The 27,686-nt window shown below is 44.4% G+C and overlaps 1 protein-coding gene across 4 annotated transcripts in view; it reads left to right on the top strand.

Annotated features, from left to right (window-relative positions):
- Positions 1-27,686, top strand: part of LOC135217863 (ubiquitin carboxyl-terminal hydrolase calypso-like) — a 351,282-nt gene that overhangs the window by 77,808 nt on the left and 245,788 nt on the right. For all 4 annotated transcript variants that reach the window (XM_064253884.1, XM_064253885.1, XM_064253882.1 and 1 more), the window contains exon 6: positions 1,741-1,915. In XM_064253884.1, coding sequence (XP_064109954.1) covers positions 1,741-1,915 — 175 coding nt within the window. The remainder of the gene's footprint in view (positions 1-1,740; positions 1,916-27,686) is intronic.

Raw genomic sequence — 27,686 nt, 5'->3', positions numbered from 1 at the left:
CTAATGAAGAGCTTCAAGAGGTCTTGCCCACCCAGGGAACTCAGGCCCCTGGGGTGGGATGTGACTTTCGTCCTTAGGAGTTTGACTCGCAGACCCTTCGAGCCACTCCAAGAGTCGTCAGACAGGGATCTGACCCTCAAGACCCTCTTCTTGCTGGCCCTGGCATCAGCAAAGAGAATAGGCGAACTTCATGGTCTTTCCTTCAACGTTAAGCATTCCAGGGGATGGGGATCGGTGACGCTCGATTTCGTCCCGAACTTCGTAGCGAAGACTCAGAAGCCTTCGGTCCCTGATGACCGGTTCGAGTCCTTCATGATCCCCTCCCTGAAAAATTTCACTGGCACCTCAGGCCTGAGTGTCGACGCCTCTTCGCTAGCACCAGGGTTACCAAGAAAAAGGTTTCCAAGAACACACTTTCTTTCTGGCTGCATGAGGTGATCAGGAGGGCTTACGAGACAGCTGACAGTGACGACACCCGTACCCTTCGTCCGAGAGCCCACGAAGTCAGAGGTATTGGTCCAACCCTTACATTCCGCAAGAACTTCTCCCAGGCACAGGTACTGAAGGCAGGGGTTTGGGCCAACTAGACCACCTTCACTTCTTTTTACCTTTGGGATATCACCCACAGGTCCTTGGACACCTTTTCCTTGGGACCCGTGGTGGCTGCTCAACAAGTTGTGTAGTCTACCCAGCACCCGAGTGGACAGAACAGCATCGCATCCTTGTGTGACTGTATGCATGGACGAGTGAAAGAGAGTGTGACTGGCTTCTCTTCCTCCTTCATTCTTCCCTCTACCTGTGGGCAGAGGGCCACGGTCGTCATTACGCTGAACAGGAGGCCGATGCAGGTAAGCTACACAACTGAGCCCCATTCTATCCCTTTTAGTAGGGATAGAAGTGTTTATCCACCACTCCCCAACAAGGGGGGGGAGTGGAAGCCAACAAGAGACAAACCCATAACTTTACCTTGGCTCTTGAAGTAGGAACTAGTTCTTGCTTTTTGCTATTTATAAGAGGTACGCTTGCCTCCCTCTTATAAATTTGGTCCAGAAGTCTGACCACTGATCCTGCGGTGCACACCCCGATCAGCTGGGTAGAGGCTAGGATCCCTCCCTCTGCTCTTACGACCAGGGAGGGAATCCAAGGTAGGACGAACACCAGTCTGTTCATAAGACTCATATTCCACCCACCAATAAGTGAATCTTCCTATTGTTAAGGACCGATGGTTTGTATACCGTATCGGAACAAATAACAATTTGTCGAAAATTGTATTTTTCCTAACTATACAAACCTGAGGTCCTTTACATATAGTCCCACCTCATGCCACCCCTCACTCTGCGTTTCCTGGGCCTCAAGCAAAGTGGCTCCTCACCTCGCAGTCGAGCGTACCGCTAACTGCCGGACAAGTAGTTAACTACCGAACCCCTTGTTTAAAAGGCTTACAACCGGTTCAGCTGCTGCTAAGTACCTTCCTATTGTAAAGGACCTCAGGTTTGTATAGTTAGGAAAAATACAATTTTCAACAAATTGTTATTTTTACCCAAGAAAAATTTAGATGTCTGAAAGTAAAGTTCAAGTTCTGTAATGGAATTGGGAGATCATCAATGGTATCACATAGGGATTCAAAAGTTTTAGGGAAGTAACATGTTTACAGCTAAGATATGCTTATTCAATACTGGAAGTTAAAAGAGGATGTCAAATTTTTGTATGGGCAAAAAGTTAAAAGTAGTCTTTTTACAGGGCCCTGGCTTGAAGGAGAAGATTGGACTGAAAAGTTTCGACGTGTGATTACAGAGAGGCTTGGTATTGCCACTGGTGGAGAACCTTATCATGACATACGATTTAACCTTATGGCAGTTGTTCCAGATAAGATTACAGCTTATAAAAGGAAACTGGTTGCTCTTAGAAGGCACAGGTAAAATAGTTGTAAGGTTTGAACTTAGAGGTCAAGAACTGTCTTATGTTTTGCAACAACGCATAAACTTTTATGAATAACAAAGTAAGTGGTGAAGGCACTATAGAGTCTTTCATCCAGAATCTTAGGGATCAACCGTGTTATGAATTACTGGTGTTTTCCTAAGGACATGCAAACTGTTGCCTTTTATATAGGAATATTCTACATTGAGAGCTGGAATTGATCAATTAGATCTTGGTAAGATGGCAGTTGATATATGAAGGGGCTAAGTGGGGAGAGTACAGTCACATCTCAATTAACATGTGCTTAATTAACATGTTTTCAATTTACCTCAAGCTAGAAAATATTGAAAAATGTTTTAAAAAAAACACGAATTTTGATTTAATGTGAATTGGCTCCCGAGCGTTGTTTTTAAATTACCCGGGCATAAGCATCATCTAGCGGAAGCAGGCGAACTTACTGAGTAGTGATTTAAATTGCTACACTGTTATGCTAGAGAACAGGAAGAAGGCAATACAGACCAAACTGGAGCAATTTTTCAAGAAAAACCGAAGAATCGTAAGAAGACGACGAGCGAGGGGGGGGTTGAAGACGTAGGGTGATGCGCACTGCAGATGACAGCCGTTGACATAACCAAAGACATAGCACAGTGCACTGTAGATTTTTATTAATAAAGCAGAAGATTTTGTTCTGTTTCTTTTTTGTTTGACCTTCATAGTACATGTAATAATAATGCAGTACAGAGTTCCCCAAGTCCAGGAACGTAACCCCCCGTATTACTGTTATTTCTTATAGGAAAAATATGTTTAAATAACGCATTTTTAATTATCACGCTGTCTCCAGGAATGTAACCCTCGTGTTAATTGAGAGGTGACTGTACCCTTTGCTCACAATCACATTCACTTTTCTAATATTTGGAGAAGGGGACTAAGTGGGGTTGTATCCTTCACTCACCAACACGTTCACTTTTCTTTTGGTTACCATAGAGAAAAGAAATTGCACTTTTCTGTACTTACTTGATTGTTGAGAGGTTTGGATTGTTCCTACACGATATACAAACCCTTGGTCCTTTGGTCCTTTACAATAGGAATTACTTAAGGAGAAGCCTAGATACAGCCACTGAACTTTCAAACAAGGTGGTTCGGTAGTTAACTACCAGGGTAGTTGGGAGTCCCTCCCGACTGGATGTCAACATTCCAATTTCCTTTCAGCCATTGTCTAGAGAAGATGTGTTTTTATCACTCTATGCCCAAGTGTTTTTGCTGTGCTCTCTTTATACCTTTATGGTGGGATCTTTTCTTTTTTGTTTTGTGTATGTATATGATGTTGATTGTGTGTTTTGATTATATTGATAACAATCATGTTAATCTACAAATCATTTAATTCCAAGAAGGCTGCCTTCTCCCTGCATGTATGCCTGGGTGTTGGTCTCATGAGCAGTTAGGTTTGAAGGGAAAAAGCACCGCCACCCGAGGAAGGCTTTGTATGGGGTTAATGGCCCCAACAACACCCATGGTTGCCGACCCTTCATCGTAGTTCCTCTCTCTTGGCAAGCTTCCTGTCCTTGCTCCTTCTCCTTCAGGGGGAATCTCGCCATCATCTTCCTCTTACAATTCATGATCGGAGGAAGGAGGGGGGGAAACTCCCACCACTAACCTGACTTTTGCTTCCATAGGTGTCGAGTCAGAGCTGCAACAGGTGTGGGGTTCTCTAGTCCTAACAGGGCTCCCTCATCGAGTGGGTTATTGGCTCACCTGAGCAGACTTTCAATGGTGACCCATGCCTCCTTACCACCACCACAGCCACTGTGACAACACATAGGTTTGCCCCAGTGCTGACTGGTGTTTGCCCACCACCCCACCAATGTGACTCCTTGGTGGTGATGGGCAACCACCTCCATATGCCAGCCCCTGTAATATCTGTGCCGCCTCCTCTTGGTTTCAAGGTGGCACCTCTGCCTGCTCCTGCTGTGGTACTATCCCCGATGGTAGTGCCTGAGTGTACTCCACCCTTGGTGAGTGCCATGGTGATGACCTCTGTTACAGTTTCTGGATCTGTCCCTGCTCCTGTCCAGTCATCTGCTGCCCCTTGGATCTGACTGCCATCCTGCGGAAGCTGACGAAGATGAGTTCTTGGAAGGTGCCATCATCTTCGTCTTCATCTTCGTCATCGTCTTCTGATGCCTCCTCAGTTCTCTCTTCTAAGACTTCATGGCCTAAGAAGAGGAAGGTAGCCTCTCCGCCCCCAAGAAGCCTCTTCATGGGACTTTGAAGAGTCTGCCTCCTGAAACAAAAATGCATACTTTAATATTAATGGGTGTCAACGTATACATTTTTGTTTCAGGAAAACTTTCCTGTTTTCTTTTCTTTTGTACAGGTTTGAGATGTACAAATAATCAGATAATACTTTTTGACATTTCATGGGTACAATTTAAGCAATGGCTTAATGTTATGAAACTTTCTGATCTTTTCTATTTTAAAATTTGAACTTAGGTTTGATAATGGCATTTTGATTGTTGAATGCACCAGCGCTGGATGAACAAGAGTTTTGGAAATTGTTTGTCACTTTTTTCTGAAATTTGGCTATACATATGGCATATTTGTTCATACATAGAACAAACCTGGGATCTTGACCGTAGGATAAATCTTCTAGCTCCAGCTAGAACCAGTAAAAAATTCTATAGAACTGAATGTGCAAGGAACCGGTGGCATCTGTCCTCTGTCATGAGTTAGGTGGAACAGCCATGACCCAAGCTGGGCCTTGTGACGTCTGTTTTCTTCTTACCACCTTTGAGTGAGGGCGTCTTGTTCTTTCTCTCCTCCCTAAAGCTGGTTTTTGTTTGCCATTGTTTTCTTTCTGTATTTTAGTGTGAAGGATTTGTGTGCTTGTGGTGAAGAGTTGTGTTATCATGGATTCCCATAACCCTCCTGCTGGCTCCAACTCTAGATCCAGGAAACCTCAGAGGTTGTGCCCTGGTGTAGGAGGTTTCCCTTGTTCACGCTTCTGTAAATATGGATCCTCATTCAGCGAGCAGTAGGTCCTTACAGACCTTACAGACCTTACAGTTCGTTCGGGTTGCCCAGGTCCCTCAGTGTGAGGCACCTCTAATGTCTACCAGAGAGTTGCTAGTACATCTTCGGTATATTTTGCATCTTCCAATCTTGGATGGTCTGGGATGCAGTTTAGATATTTGTCGAGCTTATTCTTAAACATCTACGCTCAATCATGATATATTCCTCAGATGAGCTGGCAACGCATTGAATAGACGCTGCATTATCGATGCTGGTGCGTAGTGGATTAATGTCCTGTGTGCTTTCCTTATTTTTCCTGGTATAGTTTTGGGCACTATTAATCTACCTCTGCTTGCTCTTTCTGATATTTTTAGTTCCATGATATTTTCTGCTATTCCTTCTATCTGTTTCCATGCCTGAATTATCATGTAGCGTTCTCTTCTCCTTTCTAGACTATATAATTTTAAGGATTGTAGTCTTTCCCAGTAGTCAAGGTCTTTAACTTCTTCTATTCATAGCTGTAAAGGACCTTTGTACACTCTCTATTTGGTGCAATATCTTTTGATAGTGTGGGTACCATATCATATTGCAATATTCAAGTGGACTACGAAACATATGTTTTATAAAGCATAATCATGTGTTCCAAGCCTTTTTCTTGTTTTTGAAGTGCCGTAACAACATTCCCATTTTTGCTTTACACTTTGCCAACAGAATTGCTATTTGATCATTGCATAACATATTCCTATTCAACATCACACCAAGGTCTTTAACTGCTTCCTTATTTGTGATGTCTCATTATTAGGTCCCCTATATGCATAGCTTTCTTTCTCTGTCTCCATAATTTATTGATTCAAAGTGCAGAGCAAATGTACGTAATATTACTAATACTTGTTCAGGATGTCATTCTTGGTTGGTGGGTCAGTGGAAGAGGTTCTCCAAGAAGGGACAGCACAAGAGGAGGAAGATGATGCCATCCTTGTTGGTTGAGTTCAGCCTCCTCTTGAGCCTGTCCCTTCTTTTAAGAGGCCTATTCCAGTTGCTTTGTCTTCTGTACTAGGTTTTTCCCATGCCCCTTCCTGTTCTTCTGATTTGTCAAGGGAAGTTTTGGAAGATTTTCTTGTCTAATTATACCTTGTCTTTCCCTTCAGGGAGGGCAAGGGAAGCATTGCCATATTTGTCCCTCTTTCCAGCCTCTGATGCACAGAAGATGGTGCGTTTGGACATCGTTAGGCCTCTCAGAAGTAACAACTTTGGCTGGTCTGTTGCCTCACCGCTTGGCTTCTTGCTACCCAGTATACCATCTATCATGGCTGTTCCTACTCCCCAGGGTCTCCACTATATGGGTTCTCCTCATACTGCGACATTTAGCAGGATGCATATGGTACAACAGCGCGTCATTTTGGGTCACCCATTGTTCTGCCAATATTGGTACCAACAGCCTCCTCATGTGATTCATCTACTGTTGTGACATCACAGCCAGATCCCCCCATGATGTCACAGCCTGCCACTACAATAATGTCATCAACAACCCCGTCTACAGATTTCCTAGTCAAAGAAGAGTTGGAGAGCCTGGATTCTGTGATTGAAGAGAAGTGTAATCATGCTTTTAAGAGGAAGAGACATGAATCTTCTTTTCATCTTCTTCATCATTGTCAGCATCACAGTCATCCGTTTCCCCTGTGCATTCTCCAGTCAAGTATTGGAGAATTAGGGACTTCGTGTCTGGTCCTAGTATCAAGAAAAGAAGCACTATTTCTTCTTCTTTGAGCTGGGACAGTCACATCTCAGTCAGGAGAAGTGTTCCAGAATCGGCAGTGGCTCCAAAGTCATCAGCTGCTCATGGCCGTGGTTCTCCCATGTTTGTTCGTCCTCAAAAGGTGATGGATGTAGTGGATATTGGAACTGCCTCCGCCTTTGGCTTTTGGTCGTGGATGAAGTTGGGACATCTGCAAGTACTGTATGGACGTATGTGGATGGTACTGTTTGTACATTGGCCTCCGATGCACAAAGGCCCCTCTCTAATTGGAAATGCAAAGTATACCCTGCGTCCCATTCGACGATTAAAGTTCGGAGGAAGGATGTCAACACTCCAATCAAGAGATCTCAGGTTACAGATTTTTCTGATAACAGCCGTGCAAAGGCAAACGTCTGCAGTTTCTAGGCCTGTAGAGGATGGGAATAGCAGTCGTCCGTCGGGCCGTCAATCCAGGTCTCATTCGCCCAGTATTGTTCTTGGTTCCTCTTCAGTGGGTCACGACCAAAGGAGCTTGAGTTGGCATAGTCATGATTTGTCTCTGGAACAGTTGGATGTAAGGAGAATTCATGTTTAGGATCGGGGAGCAGAGACCACGGCCGACGTCGCAGACTGGATCAAGGAATAGAGACCATGGCCTACATTCGTCTTCCCCAGGCCATGGACATGACATGACCAGGCCACAGGAGGATTCATGTCCATTGGGTGAAAATGGTTCATCGATGGCCAGAGTGAGTCTTCGGGGTCTTTCTGTTCCCTCCACTTCGGGTTGTCAGATCCCACACAAGGTGGAGGATTTGGATAACCAGGATTTTCTTTTCTCTTATGTACGTAGAGGTTATAGATCTGATTTGTCAATTCAATAATCTTTTTAAGAGGACTGAAACTCCTTCCACGATCTCTCCTACAAGTATTGAAGCCCTTTTAGTGCCTAAAAAGAGTTGCCATGCTCCAGTCATGTGGATTTGGTCCTTCATCATGTGAATTTGTTGATCTCGGGCCAGGATAACTTGTTACAGTCGAACAGATCTTTCAAGTTTCTCCCAGCCCCACTACTTCAGCAAAGGAGGTATTATACAACACCTATTGTTCCGCTACTGAGTAGACAGATCAACTGGACATCGTGCCAAGAAGCAGCTGCTTTATAGTTGACGGCATCTTCTATCTTCCAGACAACATCTTGGTTAGATTTATGATCGATAGCTGTGGCCAAATACTGATCTTTTTAAGAGGACTGAAACTCATTCCACGATCTCTCCTACAAGTATTGAAGCCCCTTTTAGTGCCTAAAAAGGAAGTTAAGACTTCCTTGAGTTGCCATGCTCCAGTCATGAGGATTCTGTCGTTCATCATGTGAATTCATTGATCTTGAGATGGTGGGATAACTCATTACAGTTGAACAGATCTTTCAAGTTTCTCCCAGCCCCACTACCTCATCATAGGAGGTATTATACAACACCTATTGTTCGGCTACTGAGTAGACAGATCAGTCCGGTCATCGTGCCAAGAAGCAGCTGCTTTAGAGTTGACGGCATCTTCTATCTTCAGACAGCATCTTGGTTAGACTTATGATTGACAGCTGTGGCCAAAGTTACATTGTCTACTTCTGTAATAAGTTCAGTGGATGGTTCTAAGGCCATCTCATTCTTGACAGACCTCAGTGCTAATGTATGGACAAATATTTTGTTGAGAAGGGATGCAGCCCTAGCCAAGATAGTGGATGCGGACTCCTTATTGTCACTTAGGAATGGTGATATTTTGGAATTTCAGTTGCTGCTGCTGAAAGATACTCTGGAGGCAGTCATTGACAGTGGTCAGTCTGATACGAACAATAGGGTAGTACAGCAGGCAGTAAGTAAATCTGCTGTTAGTCGACCTGATATCGGAAGACGGACCCAACAACCTGCACCAAAGAAGACTGTGAAACCTGCTCCTGTGCCTAAACCTCCTCAATTGGCCTCTTCAATGAAGAAACCAACTCAACAACAGCCCTTTCAGAGCCAGGCTACAAGAGGGGGGAAAATAGGGGCAGAGGTAGAGGTACGAGGTACTGAGAGTGGAAGCCATTCCCCACTCATTGCCACCAGTGGGGGGATGCCTGGCAAGCCATTGATCTATGTGGCAGAGTTATAGGGTGGAGCCGTGGGTAGTAGATGTCATTTGGGTGAGTTATATAATACTCCCATTCAACTTCACTGGGCTTCTATCAGGTCACCCTCTCCACCTCTCTTACAATTCAGTCCAGGATTTAAAAAATACCTAGTATACTGCAAGAGGAAGTGAAGATGATGGAGAGGGGAGCAGTAGAACGTCCTTCTGCAGGATTCTACATCCTAATCTTCCTGGTCCCAAAGGCCAATGGTGATTGGAGGACAGTCATAGATCTATCAGTGTTGAACATGTTCGTCAGGAAGACAAAGTTCAAAATGGAGACTCCACAAATAATCTTAGAGGCAGTCAGGAACAACAAATTTAGGCTTACTATTGACTTGGACACACACTTCCAGATCCCAATCCATCCTTCCTCCTGGAAGTTTCTTCACTTCAGTCTTGGGGAAAAGGTGTTTCAATTTAGGGTACTTTGCCTTGGCTTGACAATGTTTCTGCAGGTGTTCACAAGTGTTTGCTTTGGTATCGGAACTTCTACTGTAGTCAGACGTTTGTTCCAAAGGCTGGGGGGGTCTCATCTAAGAGGACCTTCAGACCTACGGGAAGTGGAGTTGGCAGGACAGTCGACTGCACATCAATGTGCTGAAGATGAAGGCAGCATTCCCAGCACTTCAGCATTTCAAGAGAGGATGATAGGGCATTTCGTTGTCTTGATGTTTAACAACACAATGGTAGTAGTTTATGTGAACCAGCGGGTGGGGGAGACTGGGTTCTCACCAACTTCACCTAATAAGGTCCAGTTACATCAGTGGGCTGTCGACAACTCAGTGGATCTTATGGGCAGGACATTTCAGGCAAAATGAATGTAGTGTCCAACAAACTAAGCCGGTGGAGACAGATTCTGGGAACAAAGTGGTCTCTGCATGAGGAGATTGCGGGCAGGCTGTTTCGCGTAGGTGGAAGGCCAATGATAGGCCTCTTTGCTACAAGATTCAACAGGAAGCTAGAGGATTGTTCGTTAGTCCCAGACACATTTGTAGTGGCGAAGGACAACCTGGACATGTATGCTCTCACTCCTTTGTGGCCCCAAGCAGAATGGTTTCCAAATCTGCTGTCGCTGCTCCCAGAGGTTCTGAGAGAGATATCTCCCTGGTACAATCTGCTTTGTAAACCTCTTGTGGAGAGGTATCATCAGTTGATAAAGTCCCTATCTCTTCACTGATGGAGACTATCAATATCTTGTGCGAGCGAGAGGCTTTTCTTGAAGAACAGCGTCTCTGAAGGCAGGTTATTTCAGAAAATTCTCCACGGCTGTGTACCAGGGAAAGTGGTCCAAAAACTGTGATTGGTGTCATAGACGGGATTCCTAACCTCTGTTCAACAGATAGCCGATTTCCTAGTTTTTCTCAGAGCAAAAAAAGTACTATCTGTTTCATTCATAAAGGGTTATAGGGCTGCATTGGTTTTAGTTCTACGTATGAAGGGTGTGGATATAACTACATCTTGGGGGATATCTATGCTGATTAAGAGCTTTGAGTAGTCCTGTTTCCCTACAGAGTTCAAGTCTTCAGTTGGGATTTGACTCTTGTACTGACTAACCTTACTCTAGCCTCCTTTTAACTGCTGCAGCAGGCTTTAGATAGACTTTTGACACTGAAGGCAGTCTTTTTGCTAGCCATAACGTTGGCAAAAAGGGTAGGCAAATTACATGGTTTGTCTTATGATGTCAAACATACCAGGGGTTGGAGGTCAGTAGTTTTCGAATTTGGCCCCAGATTTGTTGCTAAAACTCAAAATCCCTCAATTCATGTTGAAAGATTTGTCTCCTTTTCTATAGCTTCTTTGGGAGATCTTGTTGACAATGACCCTGATGAAATGTTGGTATGTCCTGTCAGAACATTGCATGCTTATCTAAAAAAAGCTCGACATCTCAAACCGTGATATTTAAAGACTTTTTGTTAGCCAAGGCCAGGTCACAAGAGAAGTTTCCAAGGATACTATCTCATTCTGGTTACGAGAAATGATCACAAATGCTTATTCATCATCGTCAGTTGCTTCAGCGAATATTGTGCATGCAAAGGTGCATGACAGAGTTCTAAGTTCCTATTTAGCATTCGAGAGAAATTTATCTTCATAGAATTTTGAATGCTGGTTTATGGTGTTGCCAAACCATGTTCACTGCCTTCTTTATTAAGGATATTGCCCACTTGGGCACTTTTTCCTTGGGTCTGTTGGTGGCTGCTCAACAAGTTGTGTAGATGAGCTACACGACTTGTTGTGTAACTCATCTCATTCATTTCACTTTCATACCATCATCTTAGGCTTGATACAAACTGTCCCCTGGCGGGACAGTTTGTATCAAGCCTAAGATGATGGTATGAAAGTGAAATGAATGAGATGACTGGTACCTTTTTCTTTTCTCCTTTCCATCTTTTCTGTACTTATGGGCGGTATGAAGATTGTCTCATTATGAGCTGGAATGGGCATGATGCAGGTGAGTACAGTGGCCATGCCGTTAGAATAATAATTAATTAATGAAGTTACCTTGCAGTAGTAAAACATTCCTCTCTTCAGCAAGGAAAGAGAGAGATGATAACAAACCTACATAAGTGGCTACATTGGTTTGTTATTTGAACAGATAGCTCTCTTCTTCCGCTTATGCAATGAATTTTGACATTGTATTGAAACCCAGAAGACTGAACCTATGTTATACACATATCTAAGGTTCAGAGGTGTAGGTCTTCTTCCTTAGAATTCTCTTATACAAGAAGAATGACCAGGTGTGGCAAACCTCCAGTTGGTTAATGATACTTACCTCCCACCAAGAGTAAGTCTGTCCTAATGTTATGACCTCAGGTTTGATCCATGTATGAACAAATGACAAATTTTAAGAATGATTTGTATTTTTCATAACTAACAAGCCTACGGTCATAACATTTAAGGCATACCTCTAACCACTCCTCTGCCAGTTTAACATGGGTGGGAAGAATAACAGATATCACGAAACACAGCTTGGGTCGGTGGCTGTTCCACCTAACTTGCATATACAATTCTGTTGAATTTTTTCCGGTTCCAGTTGGCGCTAGAAGATTTACCCCAATGTTAAGACCACAGGTTTGTTTGTCATGAAAAATACAAATTATTTTAAAGATTTGTCATTGTTCATATGCGGAACAAACCTTCAGGCTTAACAACAGGATAATCTTCTAGTCCCAGCTAGAAACTGGTCAAAAAACAATCAAATATTGTAATGCAAGGAATCTGTGGCATCTAGCAACAATGTGTACATGAGGTTAAGACCAGTCACCAACCACATCTGCAGTCAGTGACACACTTAGTCTTTCTTCAACTGCCTTGGAGTGTATGCTCACATTTGCTCTCCTGCGCAAGCCAGTTTCTTTGTTTTGCCCGTGATTTATTTATGCTTTTGATTGTGTGCCTTCTGTGTGTCATCATGGATTTAGCCAAGAAGACTAGGATCTGTCAATGCTTGTGCGCAGCAGTTCAAGGATTTCCCTGTTCCAGGTTTATAGCTTCTTCTCTGACAGGCCTCCAGTAGACTTGCAGTTTGAATTTTTGTAATATAACTTATCCTTGCCCAGAATGTTGTTCCTGGCACATGTCACAGTGGAAGAGTTTCTGCAAGAAGAGGGAGCACTGTATGATGGCTACTTGTCCTTGGAGAGATTTTTTGCCTCCCCCGAGTGGACAGTGCTGCTTCCCCTTTGCTTTTTTTTCCTTTGATGCCCTGTCTCATGCCTTTTCTTCCATTGATTCGTCTTTGGAAGTGTCAGCAGATCCACAGGGTGATTTTCTGTATAATGTTGCCCCATCTCGCAGAAGGTATTCTCCCTCCTGGGAGAGAAGAGATGACGCCATCCTCCTCTTATGTTTCAGATATGGATTCGCACAAGATGGCGGCTGTATGGGCTTCCCTAGGCCTGCAAGAGTTTCAGGATCAAGAGGTGTTGATGAGCACGTGGCATATGTCAACAAGCAAGTGGGCCTGGTATCCCTTCCACTTAATCAGTTGACACTGCAGGTGCGCAAGTGGGCAGTAACTCACTCAGTAGAGCTGTCAGCCAGATACATACCAGGAAAGGAAAATGTAGTGGCAGACAAGCTTAGTTGCCAGGATCAAATGTAGTAGGGACAAAGTTGCCTCTTCACATAGACATTACAGAAAGGCTGTTTGAGGTATGGGGTCACCCTTCTATCGATCTGTCAGAGGCATGGAACTCTTCCTCGTTCTGTTCAACCAGGAAGAGAATCCAGGTGTGGCAAACTTCAGTCAGTTCAGAGACTTACTCAGATTCCTCCCTTCAAGAAGTAAGTCTTCCTATTGTAAAGGACCAATGGTTTATATATTTTGTAGGAACACATGACAAATTTTTTAAGTAATTTGTATTTTTCCTAATTATACAAACCTGAGGGCCTTCACAGTTTTATGCCCACCTCATGCACCCCTCAGTCTGTTACCTCTGCCAAAAGGCAAATTGGAATGTTAAAAGGGGAACTTCTGGTTAATAGCCATTAAATTTTGTCAAACAGAGCTTTTAATAAGCTAAAAAATGAGACATTGTTCGAATCTGTATGTAATCCGATTTTGTACAATTTAATTTCAAAGTAGCGCCGAGGTACTTCAGTGGAGAGCGCCATTTATCCAGAATTCGACCATATTGCCATCTGGCAGATTAGTACTGATAACGCAGTGCCATGGTCGCCTCACAATAACAAGCGCAGTGAAGCACGCATATTGTGCTGTATTTGTCCTCGGTACTGCCTTCGTGTTTAGGTCAATTGACATTCAAAATACAGGTAGCCCGCAGTTACCGTCTTTATCGGTTAGCAGCATTTCAGTTTTACGGCGCTTGTTGGAACTATAATTCATAACTGGGTTTTACATTCCGTAGGGTTTATGGTGCCGTTGTTATGCATCTTTTCCTCTGCTCTTTTAAAAAGTTATCCTTTACAGTGGTACCTCGACATACGAAAGGCTCAACTTACGAAAAACTCGAGATAAGAAAGCAAATACAAAAAATTTTACGGGTCTACAAACGAAAATGGCTCAAGTTATGAAAGGTTGTTGCTGTTAAGTCCCTAGATTGCCCGAACTACCAAGAACAATTTTAAAAACTAGCGCCCCGCCAACTGAGTAAACTCGCCACCATCCTCCTGCTCTCCCATTGGTTCCTGATGCTAGTCACCCCATAAGATCCTGCTCTCCTATTGGTCAGCATCTACCCCTTGTGCTTTATATATTCTATTGGTAAAAGGATGCTGTAAATTGAAAAAATTATTCATGCAATACATTTAATAAAAAAAAATTAGGTAAAGATAGAATAAAGAATAGAAATGAATAGTTATTATTATGTTTGGTAGTTTCAGTAGTTGAACGAGAGATAACGAAAATTTATAGCTTACTGTGTACTAGGAAAAGTGATTGCTTGGCGATCGTTCGGTACTCGTAAGTGCTGGATGTAACAGAAGTTTGGAAGTTTTTTTTTTTTTTTTTTTTTTTTTTTTTTTTATTATAGTTAATGGTTACTTAATAATTATTTGAAATGAGTACATGCTATACATTTAATAAAAAAAATTGTGAATTAGATATAAAATATAAAATAAATCAGACTGCCATCATCGAAGCCAACAAATACGTATTTTCTAGAATTCTTCTGTTTTAATATTACGTTTGTATGTTTCATTATAGCTGTCAGTAACTCGGTATCTCCATTAGGTAAAGATTGAATAAAGAATAGAAAATGAATAGTTATTATACTGTTAGGTAGTTTCATTAGTTGAAGAGAGATACTAATGAAAATTTATGGCTTACTGTGTCCTAGGAAAAGTGATTGCTTGGCGATCGTTCGGTACTCGTAAGAGCTGAATGTAAACAAACAATTGGAAGGGTTTTTTTTTTTTTTTTTTTTTTTTTTTTTTTTTTTTTTTTTTTTTTTTTTTTGTTTTTTTTTTTTTTTTTTTTTTTTTTTTTTTTTTTTTTTTTTTTGTATTATAGTTAATGATTAATTAATAATTATTTGAAATGCATACATACTGATTATTTATACATTTTATTGGCATATTCTAAGCTTTTAGCTTCTTAGGTTTAGATGTCAGAATCATAGACTAGGCTACAGTAGCAACCGCTAACATAGGCTAGGCTCATTGCTAAGGGACATATGCTAAAGTCCTAATATACTTACTCAAGTATGTACAGTATTTTTTTTTTTTGTTTTGCCTTTTTGGAGTCATATTTCTTCCGTCGGATCGGCGTCGTAACCCTAGAACATGTGTTGTAAGCCTGGAAATATATTTCTGGGGTGGTTTTTGTAGGGCTTGGAACGGATTAGGCATTTTACATGTATGCAGTTCGAAGATACTGAAAAACTCATGTTACGAAGGCCGCCTCGTAACGGATTAATTTCATATCTCGAGGTACCACTGTACTTCGCTTTATCTAGTAATACTGTATGTAGTCTTGTAATACTATTTGTGTTATAAAGTACAAACAAACCGATCATGTTTTGGTTTGGAAAAGTCAGGTGAGGGCGGAGGTAAGATTATTTTGCTGTATTTAACTCAATTCAGAGCAATTTTCATGCTTCTATTTAGCGTAAAATAATCTTTAGAAACACTATTCATATGTGACAAGGTTATTTTTCTTTATGAAGAGTTTGAAGTTGAAAATTGATGTAAATAAGTGAACTAAACGTGGTTATTTTTTTCTTTGATAGATGGCGCTGTTGTCTGGTTATCGGTACATATTTCGGTACTTGCCAAAGCACCAAGAGATCCTCCTAAAATACAAACATAACGAATATGCATCTATTCCTTGGCTCTTGAAAAAGTTATGCTTTACTTCACTGTATCCAATAATAGTGTATTTAATCTCATATTACTACGTATAGTTGTATAAAATACAAACAAAGTGATCCATGTTTTGCTTTGGAAAAATCAGCTGAGGGCAGAGGCAGGGTTATTTCGCCCTACTTAACTCTATTTTCTTGCTTCTATTTAGCGTAAACAGGTCATTTTTTGTTATGTGAAAGTCATTAACAGTGTGAACATTGTTTTCTCAGCTTCAGCTACAAATGCGGCTTAAATTTAGCAGTACATATTCTATACTATATCTCCGTGCCGGTATTTTCTCCTTAGTGAATAAATGTATAACATGAAAATATATCGGTCCTATTCTACTTAATGTCATTTGTAACAAAACCAGTAATTTGTTACATTGTACGATGGCTGAAATGCAAGCAAAACGTTGTTATCATGTTCGGTTGCGGTGTTGTAGCAAAACAACTGTTGTTATTCAGTTGGTTATTGGTGCAACGTTTAAGTAACGATTATAACAATACTAACGATACTTATCATTATCATTTGCTTTTTTAGCTGATTTAACTAGAAATAAAGAGATGGAGGAAACATTAGGCAAAATATCTGGCCGTAACACTGTCTAAGACATAATCAATGAGTCTAGGGCACCGCAAAAGGGATTGTGACGCCCATAGACTTTTGAATTTTTGTTTTGGTTAGAGGCGAATTCGCTTAGCGTCGGGCCCACAGGGCCGGAGCCCCTGCCGTTAACCGGGTGCTGCCTGTAGCATCAATTATGCCAACTTGATTGGCGTTTGGTTGTGCCAATACTTCTGGCAAGTGTCCAGAAGGCACATCATTCCACAGGATTCCGTTAAATAGAGAGAAATCAAGTTGCTGGCTGATGGCTCTTCAAAGGGAGGATATCAATATCAAAACCTTTTGACCTACGATGCAAATTATTGCCTGTTCAGAACATTTCTTGCCAACAGATTTAAAAGATGACGTTAGGTGCAGGTTATTAGGTATGACTGTAAAATTTATATACTAATATGTTTTGGGAACTTAATTTCCCTCTGAACAGACCACGGTACTGACGAAGATAGGGTGGCTATCTATCTACTGCTACCTGTACTATGATGCCTCCACTTGTATGCATTTGAATTGAAATTTATTCTTGTCAATCGCCATGTGCGTGAGGACCTTCACTTATTCCCTTTAAATAGTTTAATTATTGGGGTTTTAGAATTTAGGGCTGCATGCCTAACTATGCCTACTTCAGGCTACTTCTTTATTTACCATTTCAATCATATATTTTCAGCTAACAAATACAAACCAAAAAGGATATTATCTGAAGATGCTGTGCCCTCAGTTTTTGTTCCGCCTGTCTGCACCTACCGCGACATGTCACGCATAACAGATGAGCCACACAAAATGGCTGCGCCCATGGTGCAATAGAAAATTGGTTGTAAAAAATAAGAAAATGCCCCTTTAAAAAAAAATTTTCACCAGGGGTATTTAAATGGAAGAATACTACATATGGAACAGCTAAAATGCAACCAGAAGTTCCTCTTTAAATCCGGGCAGACGGGATCCTCACCAACTGAATGGCAGTTAACTGCCCAACCACCTTTCATTGAAAGTAATTCCTAATGTAAAGAACCTGAGGTTTGTATAGTCAGGTAAATACAAATTACTTTAGAAACTTGTCATTGAAAGCTTTTATTTAGCTTGCTTTTGTGTATGTTTGTTTGTTTATTTGTCATTGTAAAATCTTGTAACTCAATTTTAGACCTGATCCCTTTGTCCAATGGACTTGAAATTTTGCACAGTTACTCAGTTCTAGGGGAAATACAACCTTACATGATCAGTAGGTCAGCAGTAATCTCTAGGGACCCTACAGTGACCTCTCCCAGTATCTCAGGTTTTCTACCTGATCCCTGTCTGATGGATTTGAAATTTTGCATGGTTACTCAATCCCTGTTGAATACTGCCTCACATGATCAGTAGGTCTGCAGTGACCCTACAGTGACCTTTCCCAGTATCTCAGGTTTTCAACCTGATGCCTTTATTTGATGGATTTGAAATTTTGCATGGTTACTCAATCCCAGGAGCAATACAATCGTTCATGTTGAGAGGTCAGCAGTGACCTTTAGTGACCCCGCAGTGACTTCTCCAGTATCTCAGGTTTTTTACCTGATCCCTTTGTCCGATGGTTTTAAAATTTTTCATGGTTACTCATCCCGGGGGTAATACAACCTCACATGATCAGTAGGACAGCAGTAACCTCTAGTGACCTCTAGTAACTCTACAGTGACCTCTCCCAGTATCTCAGGATTTGTATGAATCTTTGGATTTTTCACAAGTTCTTTGACTCTGTAAATAACCTTCTTTGGCTTGACAGGATATCAATTTTGTTAGGTATTTTCATTATCAGTAGGAGAGCAGTGACCTCTCCCAGTATCTCAGGATTTGTATGAAACTCATTGAATTTTTTGCAAGCTCTTTGACTTGATAAATAATCTTCTTTATCTTTACAGGATATCAATTTTGTTAGCTACAATCATAAATCAGTTACAATTATTTTTAAAAGCTCTTATTAAAATGCACTGAAAAGGGAAAAATGAATTTTGTACATGAACTTTCCTGTCAGATATATACTTAGCTTTACGTCTCTGACGTCACGACAGAATTCAAAACTCGCGGCACACACGACAGGTAGGTCAGGTGATCTACCTTACCCGCCGCTGGGTGGCGGCTGTAAGAACCAATCTCCCTTTCCAGCCAGAATTTTTCTGTCGCCGGTGACGACACACCTGTGGTGGTTACCTCCTGACAGCTTTATTCGATTCTCGTTGCCTTGGATTTATTTGGACTGACTTTCGGTGAAGTACCTGATCTTGTTGGCTTGGCATACGCGCTTGTGGATTGTTTTTTGATATGGCTTGGATTTTTCTTTGATTTCAAGAGTCTGATGTAGAGGTTAAGAAATCTTCTATGGTAGGGTGTGCTCTATAGATGAATGCAAGGTGAGGCTACCGAAAGCTACGGTAGATCCTCACACAGTATGCTTGAAATGTAGGGGTAAAGAATGTTCTTTTGTTAACCCGTAATGAGTGTGAGAAGTTGGATGAGGGTGAATGGAAGTCTCTTTCTTCCTACTTGAGGAAGTTGGAGAAAGACAGGGTGAGAAAAGCTTCGTCCTAGAAGTTCTAGTAAGTCTCGTATTAGCAAGGTAGGAAGTAGACAATCCTGTTGTAGCACTAGATCCTTCTCCAGTTTCAGCTCCTGCGCCCTGCATCGAACCTAAAGATACGACTTCGGAAGTGGCAACCATGAGAGCCATGATCCTTAGCATGGAGAAGAAAATTCGTTCGTTGCAAGGTAAGAGTAATAGTGAAGGTGAATTGTGCAGTGACCCCGTGCAGTGGAGGGTGCGTCTATCGGCTCCTTAATGCTTCCAGGCCTAGACCTCTTCCAGACTCCCAGTCCCAGTGGAGGAGGAAAGTCAACAGCCGCAGGAAGGTTCGGAGGGAGAACTCCCACCGATCAGGCGTCCCCTCGTAGATCCTGATGTTCGTACCCAGGCTGCCTTTGTTCGCTCTAAGAAGGTGTACGCCAATGCTTCTTCTTCTTCTTCTTCACCTTCGCCTAAAAGAGGATGGAGCGCCTCGGATTCATCTCGACCGCTGAAGAGAGCCTGGAAGGCTCCTTGCGCCTTTCCTTCCAGCCCGGAAATGTTTTCCAGAAGAGACCGGGAATGGATATCATGAAAACCCAGGAGGGATTTTGCAAGATCTTCAGCTCGGATTCATGCGGGGTTGCAAGCTCAGATTTCGGCGCTGGCGGGCTCCTTGGCTGGAGATACGCGTCGTAAGAAGGACGTCTCTCTCCCCGTCAAGAAGTCTAGGCTACCTTCGCCTGCGTTGCCTTCTCAGTCGGAGGCGGCTCTCTCTCCTGTAACAGCGGATGGAAGGAGGCGCTCTTCCCTCGGCAGACGCTTGTCGTCTTCCAGGCGACAATCGCCCAAGAAGCTTTCTCCTGGCGACTTCATTTCTCCAGTAGAAAGGGATCTAGCGCCTAGTAGGCGCTCGTCTAAAGATAAGCGTACAGCTTCGTCTTCTCGCTCCTTTTTTTCCGAAGATCCTCCAATCTCCGGATAAGAGAGCCTCCTCTTACATGGATTCTTCAAGAGACAGGATCTCTCCTTATGTTAGGCGCCTAGAGCCTGGTAGGCGCTGGTAGGCGCTACTCCCCAAGTAGTAGCCGCTCTCCCGCTTCCAAGCGCTGTGCGGAAGATAGGCGCTTTTCTCCTGATAGGCGCGGTTCACCTGTTAGCCGCTCTGTTCAGGTCAGGCGTAAAGAGCCTGAAAGAAATGTCTCGGCTGAGAGACTACCTTTTGCAGAGACCCACGCGTCTCGATCTAAGTTTGTGGAGCATGGTAGACGCCGTCTCCGAGTAGGCGATCTTCTCCAGATTCGCTCTCCTCTAGGTAGGCGCCAAGAGCCTAGTAGGCGTTCTCCTCATTTTAGGCGGCAATTTCGCCAGGCAGAGCCGCTCTCCTTTTGACAGGCGCATGGATTCTGTTAGGCGCCTTGAGCATAGTAGGCTCTCCTCTCCTAGCAGGCGCTCCCCTTTGGACTCCCGTGAATCTAGGAGTAGACTTCAGGATCACAGAGGACGCACTCATCGGAGTAGGAAGGACGCATTCGATAGGAGCTCTCCCGAAGCTTTGGCTTCCCCTGATAGGCGCCAGACGGCTGCCAGACACTCCCTAGATAGACGCACTTCTTTAGAGAAGTCCAACTGCTCTCGTAAAGAAGCCGAGGGTTCTTCGGTGGATGAAGTGGGGAACCTTCAGAAGAGGATTTAGTGAAGGATTCTTCGGTATCGTCCTACAAGATCCTGACAGACCTCCTTCTTCAAGAGTTTGGAGACGCCCCTTATCTCCCGTCGCTCCGCCGTCTCCTCTCTCGTTATTCTCGACTTCTAAGAAGACAAAGGTTTCCTCTTGTGTACGGATGAAGCCAACCATCTCGATGAAAAAGGCTTTCGAGAGGTTTTGGTGAATGGCTTCTTTCTAAGGAGGAGAAAGGAGACTGTGTTTTCTTTCCCCTCTTCCAAGCTTACGGGCAGACTAGGCTTTTGGTATGAGTCTGGAGAACCCTAGGCCTGGGTCTACCGTCATCTGCAGACGCGGACTTCTCTTCACTGGTGGATGCCGCACGACGCTCGGCTCTCTTGTCTGCTAAGACTACCTGGGCTATGAACGAGCTCGACCACCTGTTGAAGGGAATGTTCAGAGTCTTGGAAGTGTTCAACTTCCTTGACTGGTCTTTGGGGGTCTTGGCTAAAAAGACTCAGAACCCGGATTCCATTTCGCCCGAGGATCTCAACAGTGTACTGACGTGCATAGATAAGGCAGTTAGAGATGGATCGAGCGAAGTAGCCTCCCTGTTTGGAGCAGGGGGTCTTAAGAAAAGATCAGTCTTCTGCTCTTTTCTTACAAAGTCCGTCTCGCATGCTCAAAGAGCCTCGCTTATATATTCGCAACTCTCGCCTCTTCTTCTTTCCCGAAGAAGATAATCCAAGACATCTCAGGATCTATCTCTGCGAAGGCGACTCAAGGACATGCTCGCTCAGTCTGACCCGGAAACCTAGGACCTCCTTCCAGACGAAGACTAAGAAGGAGACTCCAGCTAGACAGGAGCCCTTTCGAGGGGGCCCTCCTTCTAGAGCCTCTACCTCAAGAGGTAATAGGCCCTTCAAGAGAGGAAGATCCTTCTCTCGCTCTTCCAGAGCTAAGAAGTAGGGAAGTAGTCCTCCAGACATCAGTAGGTGCCAGGCTTCTAAGATTCGCAGAAGCCTGGGCAAAGAGAGGAGCGGGACAACTGGTCCCTCTCGATTATCGGAAAGGATATCTGATTCCCTTTACAGAAAGACCACCTTTGATGACGACTCCGAGGGAGTTGGTGGCCAGGTACAGGGATCCCATCATGAGCCACGCTCTAACGCAGGCAGTAGAACAAATGTTAGAGAAAGAGGCTATAGAGCTAGTGAGCGACCCATGCTCAGCGGGCTTTTACAACCGCCTGTTTCTAGTTCCAAAAGCCTCAGGAGGATGGAGACCGGTTTTGGATGTAAGCGCCCTGAATTTCTTTGTATAAAAGAGGAAGTTCGCCATGGAGACGACATCCTCAGTGTTGGCGGCTCTTCGTCCAGGGGATTGGATGGTGTCCCTAGATCTTCAGGACGCTTACTTCCATGTGCCGATCCATCTTCTTCAAGGAAATACCTCAGGTTCATGATGGGAGGAAGGATATTCCAATTCAGGGCCTTGTGTTTCGGCCTTTCAACAGCCCCTCAGGTCTTCACAGGACTAATGAAAAATGTAGCAAGATGGCTACATTTGGAGGGAGTCAGGTGTCCCCTTTACTTGGATCGACTGGCTAATCAAAGCCAAGTCACAGAAAAAATGTTTGGAGGACCTACAAAAGACCCTTTTCATGGCGAGTTCTCTGGGACTTTTGTGAACTTTCAAAAGTCTCAGTTAATCCCCAGTCAAGATCGTATCTATCTGGGGATTCGGAGGGTTTCTCTGGATTTTCGGGCTTTTCGTCTCCAGAAAGGATAGCCCGAGGGTCAGAGAAAGTCAAAGCCTTCCTAGAGAAAGACGTATGCACTGCGAGGGAGTGGATGAGTTGTTGGGGACACTCTCCTCGTTGGAGCAATTCCTTTCTCTAGGAAGGTTGCACCTCAGACCTCTCCAGTTCTTTCTACATCGAAACTGGAGGTGTCGTTCGCAAAACCTAGAGTTCTCCTTCGAGATTTCAAGAGAAATCAAGAAGGACCTCTCTTGGTGGGCGAACCCTCTCAGGTTTGCAGAAGGGATGTCCCTTCACATTCCGAACCCCAACCAAGTGTTGTATTCCGACGCATCGGAAACAGGTTGGGGGAGCAACGCTCGGCTTAAGAGAAGTCAGTCAGCACCTGGAAGAAAGAACAGGTGACCTGGCACATCAACAAGAAAGAGCTGATGGCTGTTTGGCTAGCTTTGAAAAGCATTCGAGCCCTACGTCCTAGCTTCGGCAGTTCAGATCAACTCGGACAACACCACGGCCCTGGCATACATCAGGAAGCAAGGGGGGTACACACTCCTTCTCCTGTACGAGACAGCAAAAGAACTTCTGCTGGTTGGCAGAGGAAAGGAAGATTTGTCTCCTTACCAGGTTCGTACAGGGAGAAAAGAACGTCAGAGCAGACCTCCTAAGCAGGAAAGATCAAGTCCTGCTGCAGAGTGGACTCTTCACGAGGATGTTTTGCCAGACCTGTGGAATCTTTGGGGCAGGCCTCACATAGACCTCTTCGCCACAACCAAGAATGCGAGGATAGGCAACTACTGCTCTCCGATATCGGACCCGAGGGCAGTGTCGACAGATGCTTTTCTCCTAGATTGGAAGGGCCTAGACATGTATGCTTTTCCTCCCTTCAAGATACTGGGAGAAACTCTCAAGAAGTTTGCAGAATCGGAGGCAGCAAGGATGACGCTGGTAGCCCCGTTCTGGCCGCACAAGTATGGTTTCACAGAGGTACTGGAATGGTTAGTAGATTTTTCGAGAAACATTACCACAGAGGATCGTCTGCTCAGACAACCCCACTTCGACAGGTATCACAGAAACCTCCCCGCTCTAGATCTGACTGGCTTCAGACTGTCAAAAGTTTGGTCAGAACGAGAGGGTTTTCTGCAAGGGTTGCAACGGCTATCGCAGCAGCAAGAAGGCCTTCTACCCTTAGAGTCTACTAATCGAAGTGGGACGTCTTTCGACGGTGGGTGTAGGAACCATCACTTTTCCTCTTCCAGTACCTCTGTACCCAAATAGCAGACTTCTTACTTTTCCTTAGGGAGAAAAGTGGACTGGCGGTATCACCATTAAAGGTTATCGTAGCATTGCTGCTGCAGTGTTTAGGCACAGAGACTTAAAAAACATTTCAGAAGACAAGGACCTTCATGATCTAATAAAGGGATTTTGACGTAGGAAAAATCTATTCTGGGTGATTGGCTCGTGTCGCCCTATGAAAGGATCCTTAATATCATTCTTTCTAGGTAAAATTAATCTAAAATTACCAGAGAAAAACAAAATTAAGAAAATGTCAGTAAAACTGACTCGCTCACTCTTTAAAAGAAGTGTCGGTATGAGAATAGGGCGAGTGGGAACACTACCACGAGACATTCACAATTAGACCTTCCAATCAAAATCCCACTAGAGAGAGCTGATACAACGGACGATGCGGCCGCTACTACTACTACTAGGGGACGCCACGGACAGCAGCGCCCCTAGCGTCATCCTTAATCTATGACCATCTTGTCCTGCAGGGGGGGGCAATCAATACAGGGTAGGGTTTCATAGGGCGACACGAGCCAATCACCCAGAAATAGATTTTTCCTACGTCAAAATCCCTTTTCTGGGCTCAGCTCGTGTCGCTGCGCGAAATATCCTTTAATCTATTATTTCTAGGGTAAATGTACTAACACATACCAGAGAATAAATAAAATAAAGAAAAAGGTCAGTATAACTGACTCGCTCACCCTCTAGGAGGGTGTCGGTATGAACACTAGGCGAGTGAGACCACTACCACGAGCCAAATGCCAATAGAAATCTCCCACTACAAATCCCTCCAAGAGGGGAGCCGACCCACAGAGTGAGCAGCTCGTACTACTACTACTCCATCCCATGCTGCCGACTGCTGCTGCCTCTAGTGGCCATCCTTTCAAGTTAGCGCAGGAGCCACACGTGCTAATTTTCTCTCTGTGTTTTTTGTGCCCTTTCGTGGATTTTTTGCTATAATGGAGCGTGCAGCTATCGCAGCAGCTAAGTTAAGTACTCAGTATTTACGATTAGTTGGTTTTTTTTTTCCGTCCCTGAGACAGTATTTGCCGTTTTTTAGGTATAAATACGTTTCTCGGGGTCGGAAGCATGGCAGCATGGTTCTGCCGCGTGATGGGTTCGTTCTTGGTCTCCCATACCTAGAACATCCCTTATTATGTACGCTCTATTTGATTATCCGCTTTGTTTAGTTTAAGGTCTACTCAGGTTGTCATGCATGCATGTATTCACCTTATGTAGGCTTTTTCTATCCAGACCCTAGTCCAGGCTCTTAGTATCGGCCTCTGACTAGCTTTGAGTGGTAGACCTGCCTTCGGGTTAGTCGTACACTCCTGGATTTTTTCTCCTGCTATATTACTTTCTCTCTTTCATTTTGGTTTTATTTATTATATGTATTTTATCATAGTTTGGTTAGTTAGGCGTCTGGCTTAGCCTAGGTCCTGGTTCATAGAGCCTATACTACCACTGATCAGTCGGTTGCTTTCCCTATAGTATCTCTCTGATCAGTTGGTTTTTAGCCCCGTGGGCCTGTATGCTACCGCTTTTCAGTCCAAGTTGCTTCCCGATAGCTTCTCTCTGATCAGTTGGTTGGCCTAGGTTGGGTGATCGTATCTCACTTACCGCCTCGTGGTCACTTCGTGATCACGAGACAGCCAGACGCCTGCCCAGTCACCCCCCTTCCCCCCCCTCCCGCTCTTCCATAGAGTCGGGGGGGGGTGGGGGTTGGGTCGGTCTGCTCATGCTCGATCCACATACCCGAAGCCTGCCTCCCTCCTCTCTCCTCATGCGGAGGGGCTAGGGAGTCGGGACAGACCCAGACTGGTCTCGACCTCTCCGGCTTCTCGGTCCGGCCGGGTGGTACGTTGTGGGGGGCCCTGGCCTTCCCCCCCCTCTGTTACTACCTTGTCGCTCCGGGCTAGCTCGAGCATGTATGTCCTCCGCCCTTTCCCATCCTTACTAGAGCTCCTCCCTGACCGGAGTCCTGGTATCCAGCGGAGGGGGCTAGTCCACTCGGTAGAGTGGACCGGATCATACAGTAGGTCACTACTAACCTTACCGTATTGTGAGTTACTACACTCCCGCTTCACACTGGACCTAGTCCGGTTCGCTGAGTTTAGGTTTAAGTTATCTATAAGTTTATCTTAAGTACCTTAAACCATCCCCCTCCCTTTCATATCTTACCGGATCTCTCCGGGATTATAGCCTATTCAGGCAAAGCAGTGGGAGGGGTTATGCCCAAATTTTTTCCGAGCTCCGGCATGTAACGGAGTTCTTTTGTCCTTTAGTCTGTAAGTGATGTTCCTTTTAAGATACTCATGTGTCTTCCCACTTACAGGCCACCAACTGTGAGCATCCGGGATGTTCCGCTACACTTCAGACCCCTGTGGACACGAAGTTTGCCGGTCCCATGCTCCATGCGCGACCTCGCACGGGGACATCCAGGTTATGGTACCATGAGACGTGTACCATATGTTACGATCTGGTGAGCCAGCTTTGGAAGAAGGGTAAGTATTCCATCTCCAGTAGCTGCTCCGCTTTCCTTGTTTTAGTGCGTTAAGTTTTCATCATTTACTTTAACTTAAGGCATCTAGTTTAAGTATACTTTAAGTTTTATTTTTAAGTGATTCTTAAATCTAAAAATACGCCCTCTCTTACAGGCTCCGGCAGTAAGGGATACCGCACTGGCTACCCTGCGGGCCTGGGTCGGAGGTTTTTTTGGCAAGAACGCCGCCAAGGGTCAGCCCTACATCCTCGAGAAGCGGTTAGCACTGTTAATCTTCCCCGGAGGCAAGGCGACAGGTTACGTCGACCCAGTAGAGGCGGACCCGACTATCGCCTTTATCCAACAACAGCTGGCGGCCTCCTTAACTGAACAAGACCAGGATATCTCCACGGATGTCGCAACCCTGGATATTAATGTTGAACCGATGGTAGGTATAGACGACCTGTTGGTCGAGGTAAGTAATGTAGGCACTCAAGGGTCACCCTTGGGTGTGACTGTCTCTTCTACCCCTGCAACCTCTCCATCTTCCAAGGCTTTACGGGTTGAATGAATATATACCTCCTTGAGGCTTCGGTTAGACCTAAGGTCAAGGCTAAAGCGATGACCTTGACTAAGACGTCATCGTCGTCTAAGAAGACGTCCTCGTCTTCTTCCTCACGTAAGTCTCCGGCTCGCAATCCCGGTCCAGACAGGTCTAAAGCTTCTAGCTCCGGCTCTAAGTCCTCAAAAAGTAAATCCAAGGAGAGATCTCGCACTCCGGCAGAATCACCAGTTCCGCTCCCATTGGTTCCAATTCAGAGTCTCCCCTCCACCTCCGCAGCAGCTCCGGCTTTGGACTCCAATGCTGGCCTGTTGCAACAGGTGGGTGACCTAGTTGGGTCCCTAAAGAGTAGTATGGAACAGATGTTCTCTCGCCTGTCGGATAGGATCACTTCCCAAGATTCTATTATAGCCGGACTAAGAGAAGTCCCTCTAGCCTCTCCCTCACTTTCCAACACAAGTGGGAACTCAGCTTCCTCCGTATGACTCACTTCCTGCTTTCTCTATGAACAACCCATGGAGAGTAGCGTCATACGCCCCCTTCCAGGACGGTCTTATCCATCCATCCCGGAGTTTGGAACTCGAAGAATAGAAGACTTCGAGTTCTACCCGGAAGGCCTACAGCCTCCTTTCATAGGCTACGCAAGGCTCACGCCTTCGGCTATGGTTCGGGACGATAGGTACCAAAGGAGACAGTCCTCTATTCACGAGACCAGGCTCAGAGAGAATGGCTCAGATGTTTAGAGGACATGGATTGTTCTAACACCAAGATACAACCATCAAAAGTCCCTTTACCATTTTCACAATGGATGAGAGTACCCCGCTCCCGTTCCTAACCAAGATAGTTAGGTCGACCATCTCAGCGGCCAGAAGGGGGAACCCATGCCTCAGTTGAAAGAAGCAGATCCCACATCTTCATTACTCCCTTCAATTGGAGAGTTTGTGGGAAGACTTGCCGAATACATTCTCAGCTGGCAAACTCAAACCGGACTGTGCTATGGAGCAGTTGGTGAAAAGCTACCCAGGCTCCCAGATAATCTTATTCAAGCTGAATTTGACGCAAAATCACGACTAGCCAGATCAATCAACTCTATGGCTATGTCGGAGGTAGCAACCATGGCCTATGGATCAGAACCAATTTTTTAAGCTTAT

The sequence above is a fragment of the Macrobrachium nipponense genome, chromosome 9, assembly GCF_015104395.2.
Source record: "Macrobrachium nipponense isolate FS-2020 chromosome 9, ASM1510439v2, whole genome shotgun sequence".
NCBI lineage: Eukaryota > Metazoa > Arthropoda > Malacostraca > Decapoda > Palaemonidae > Macrobrachium > Macrobrachium nipponense.
The sequence above is the reverse complement of the archived record's forward strand: the minus strand, read 5'-3'. Positions and strand labels throughout refer to the sequence as shown.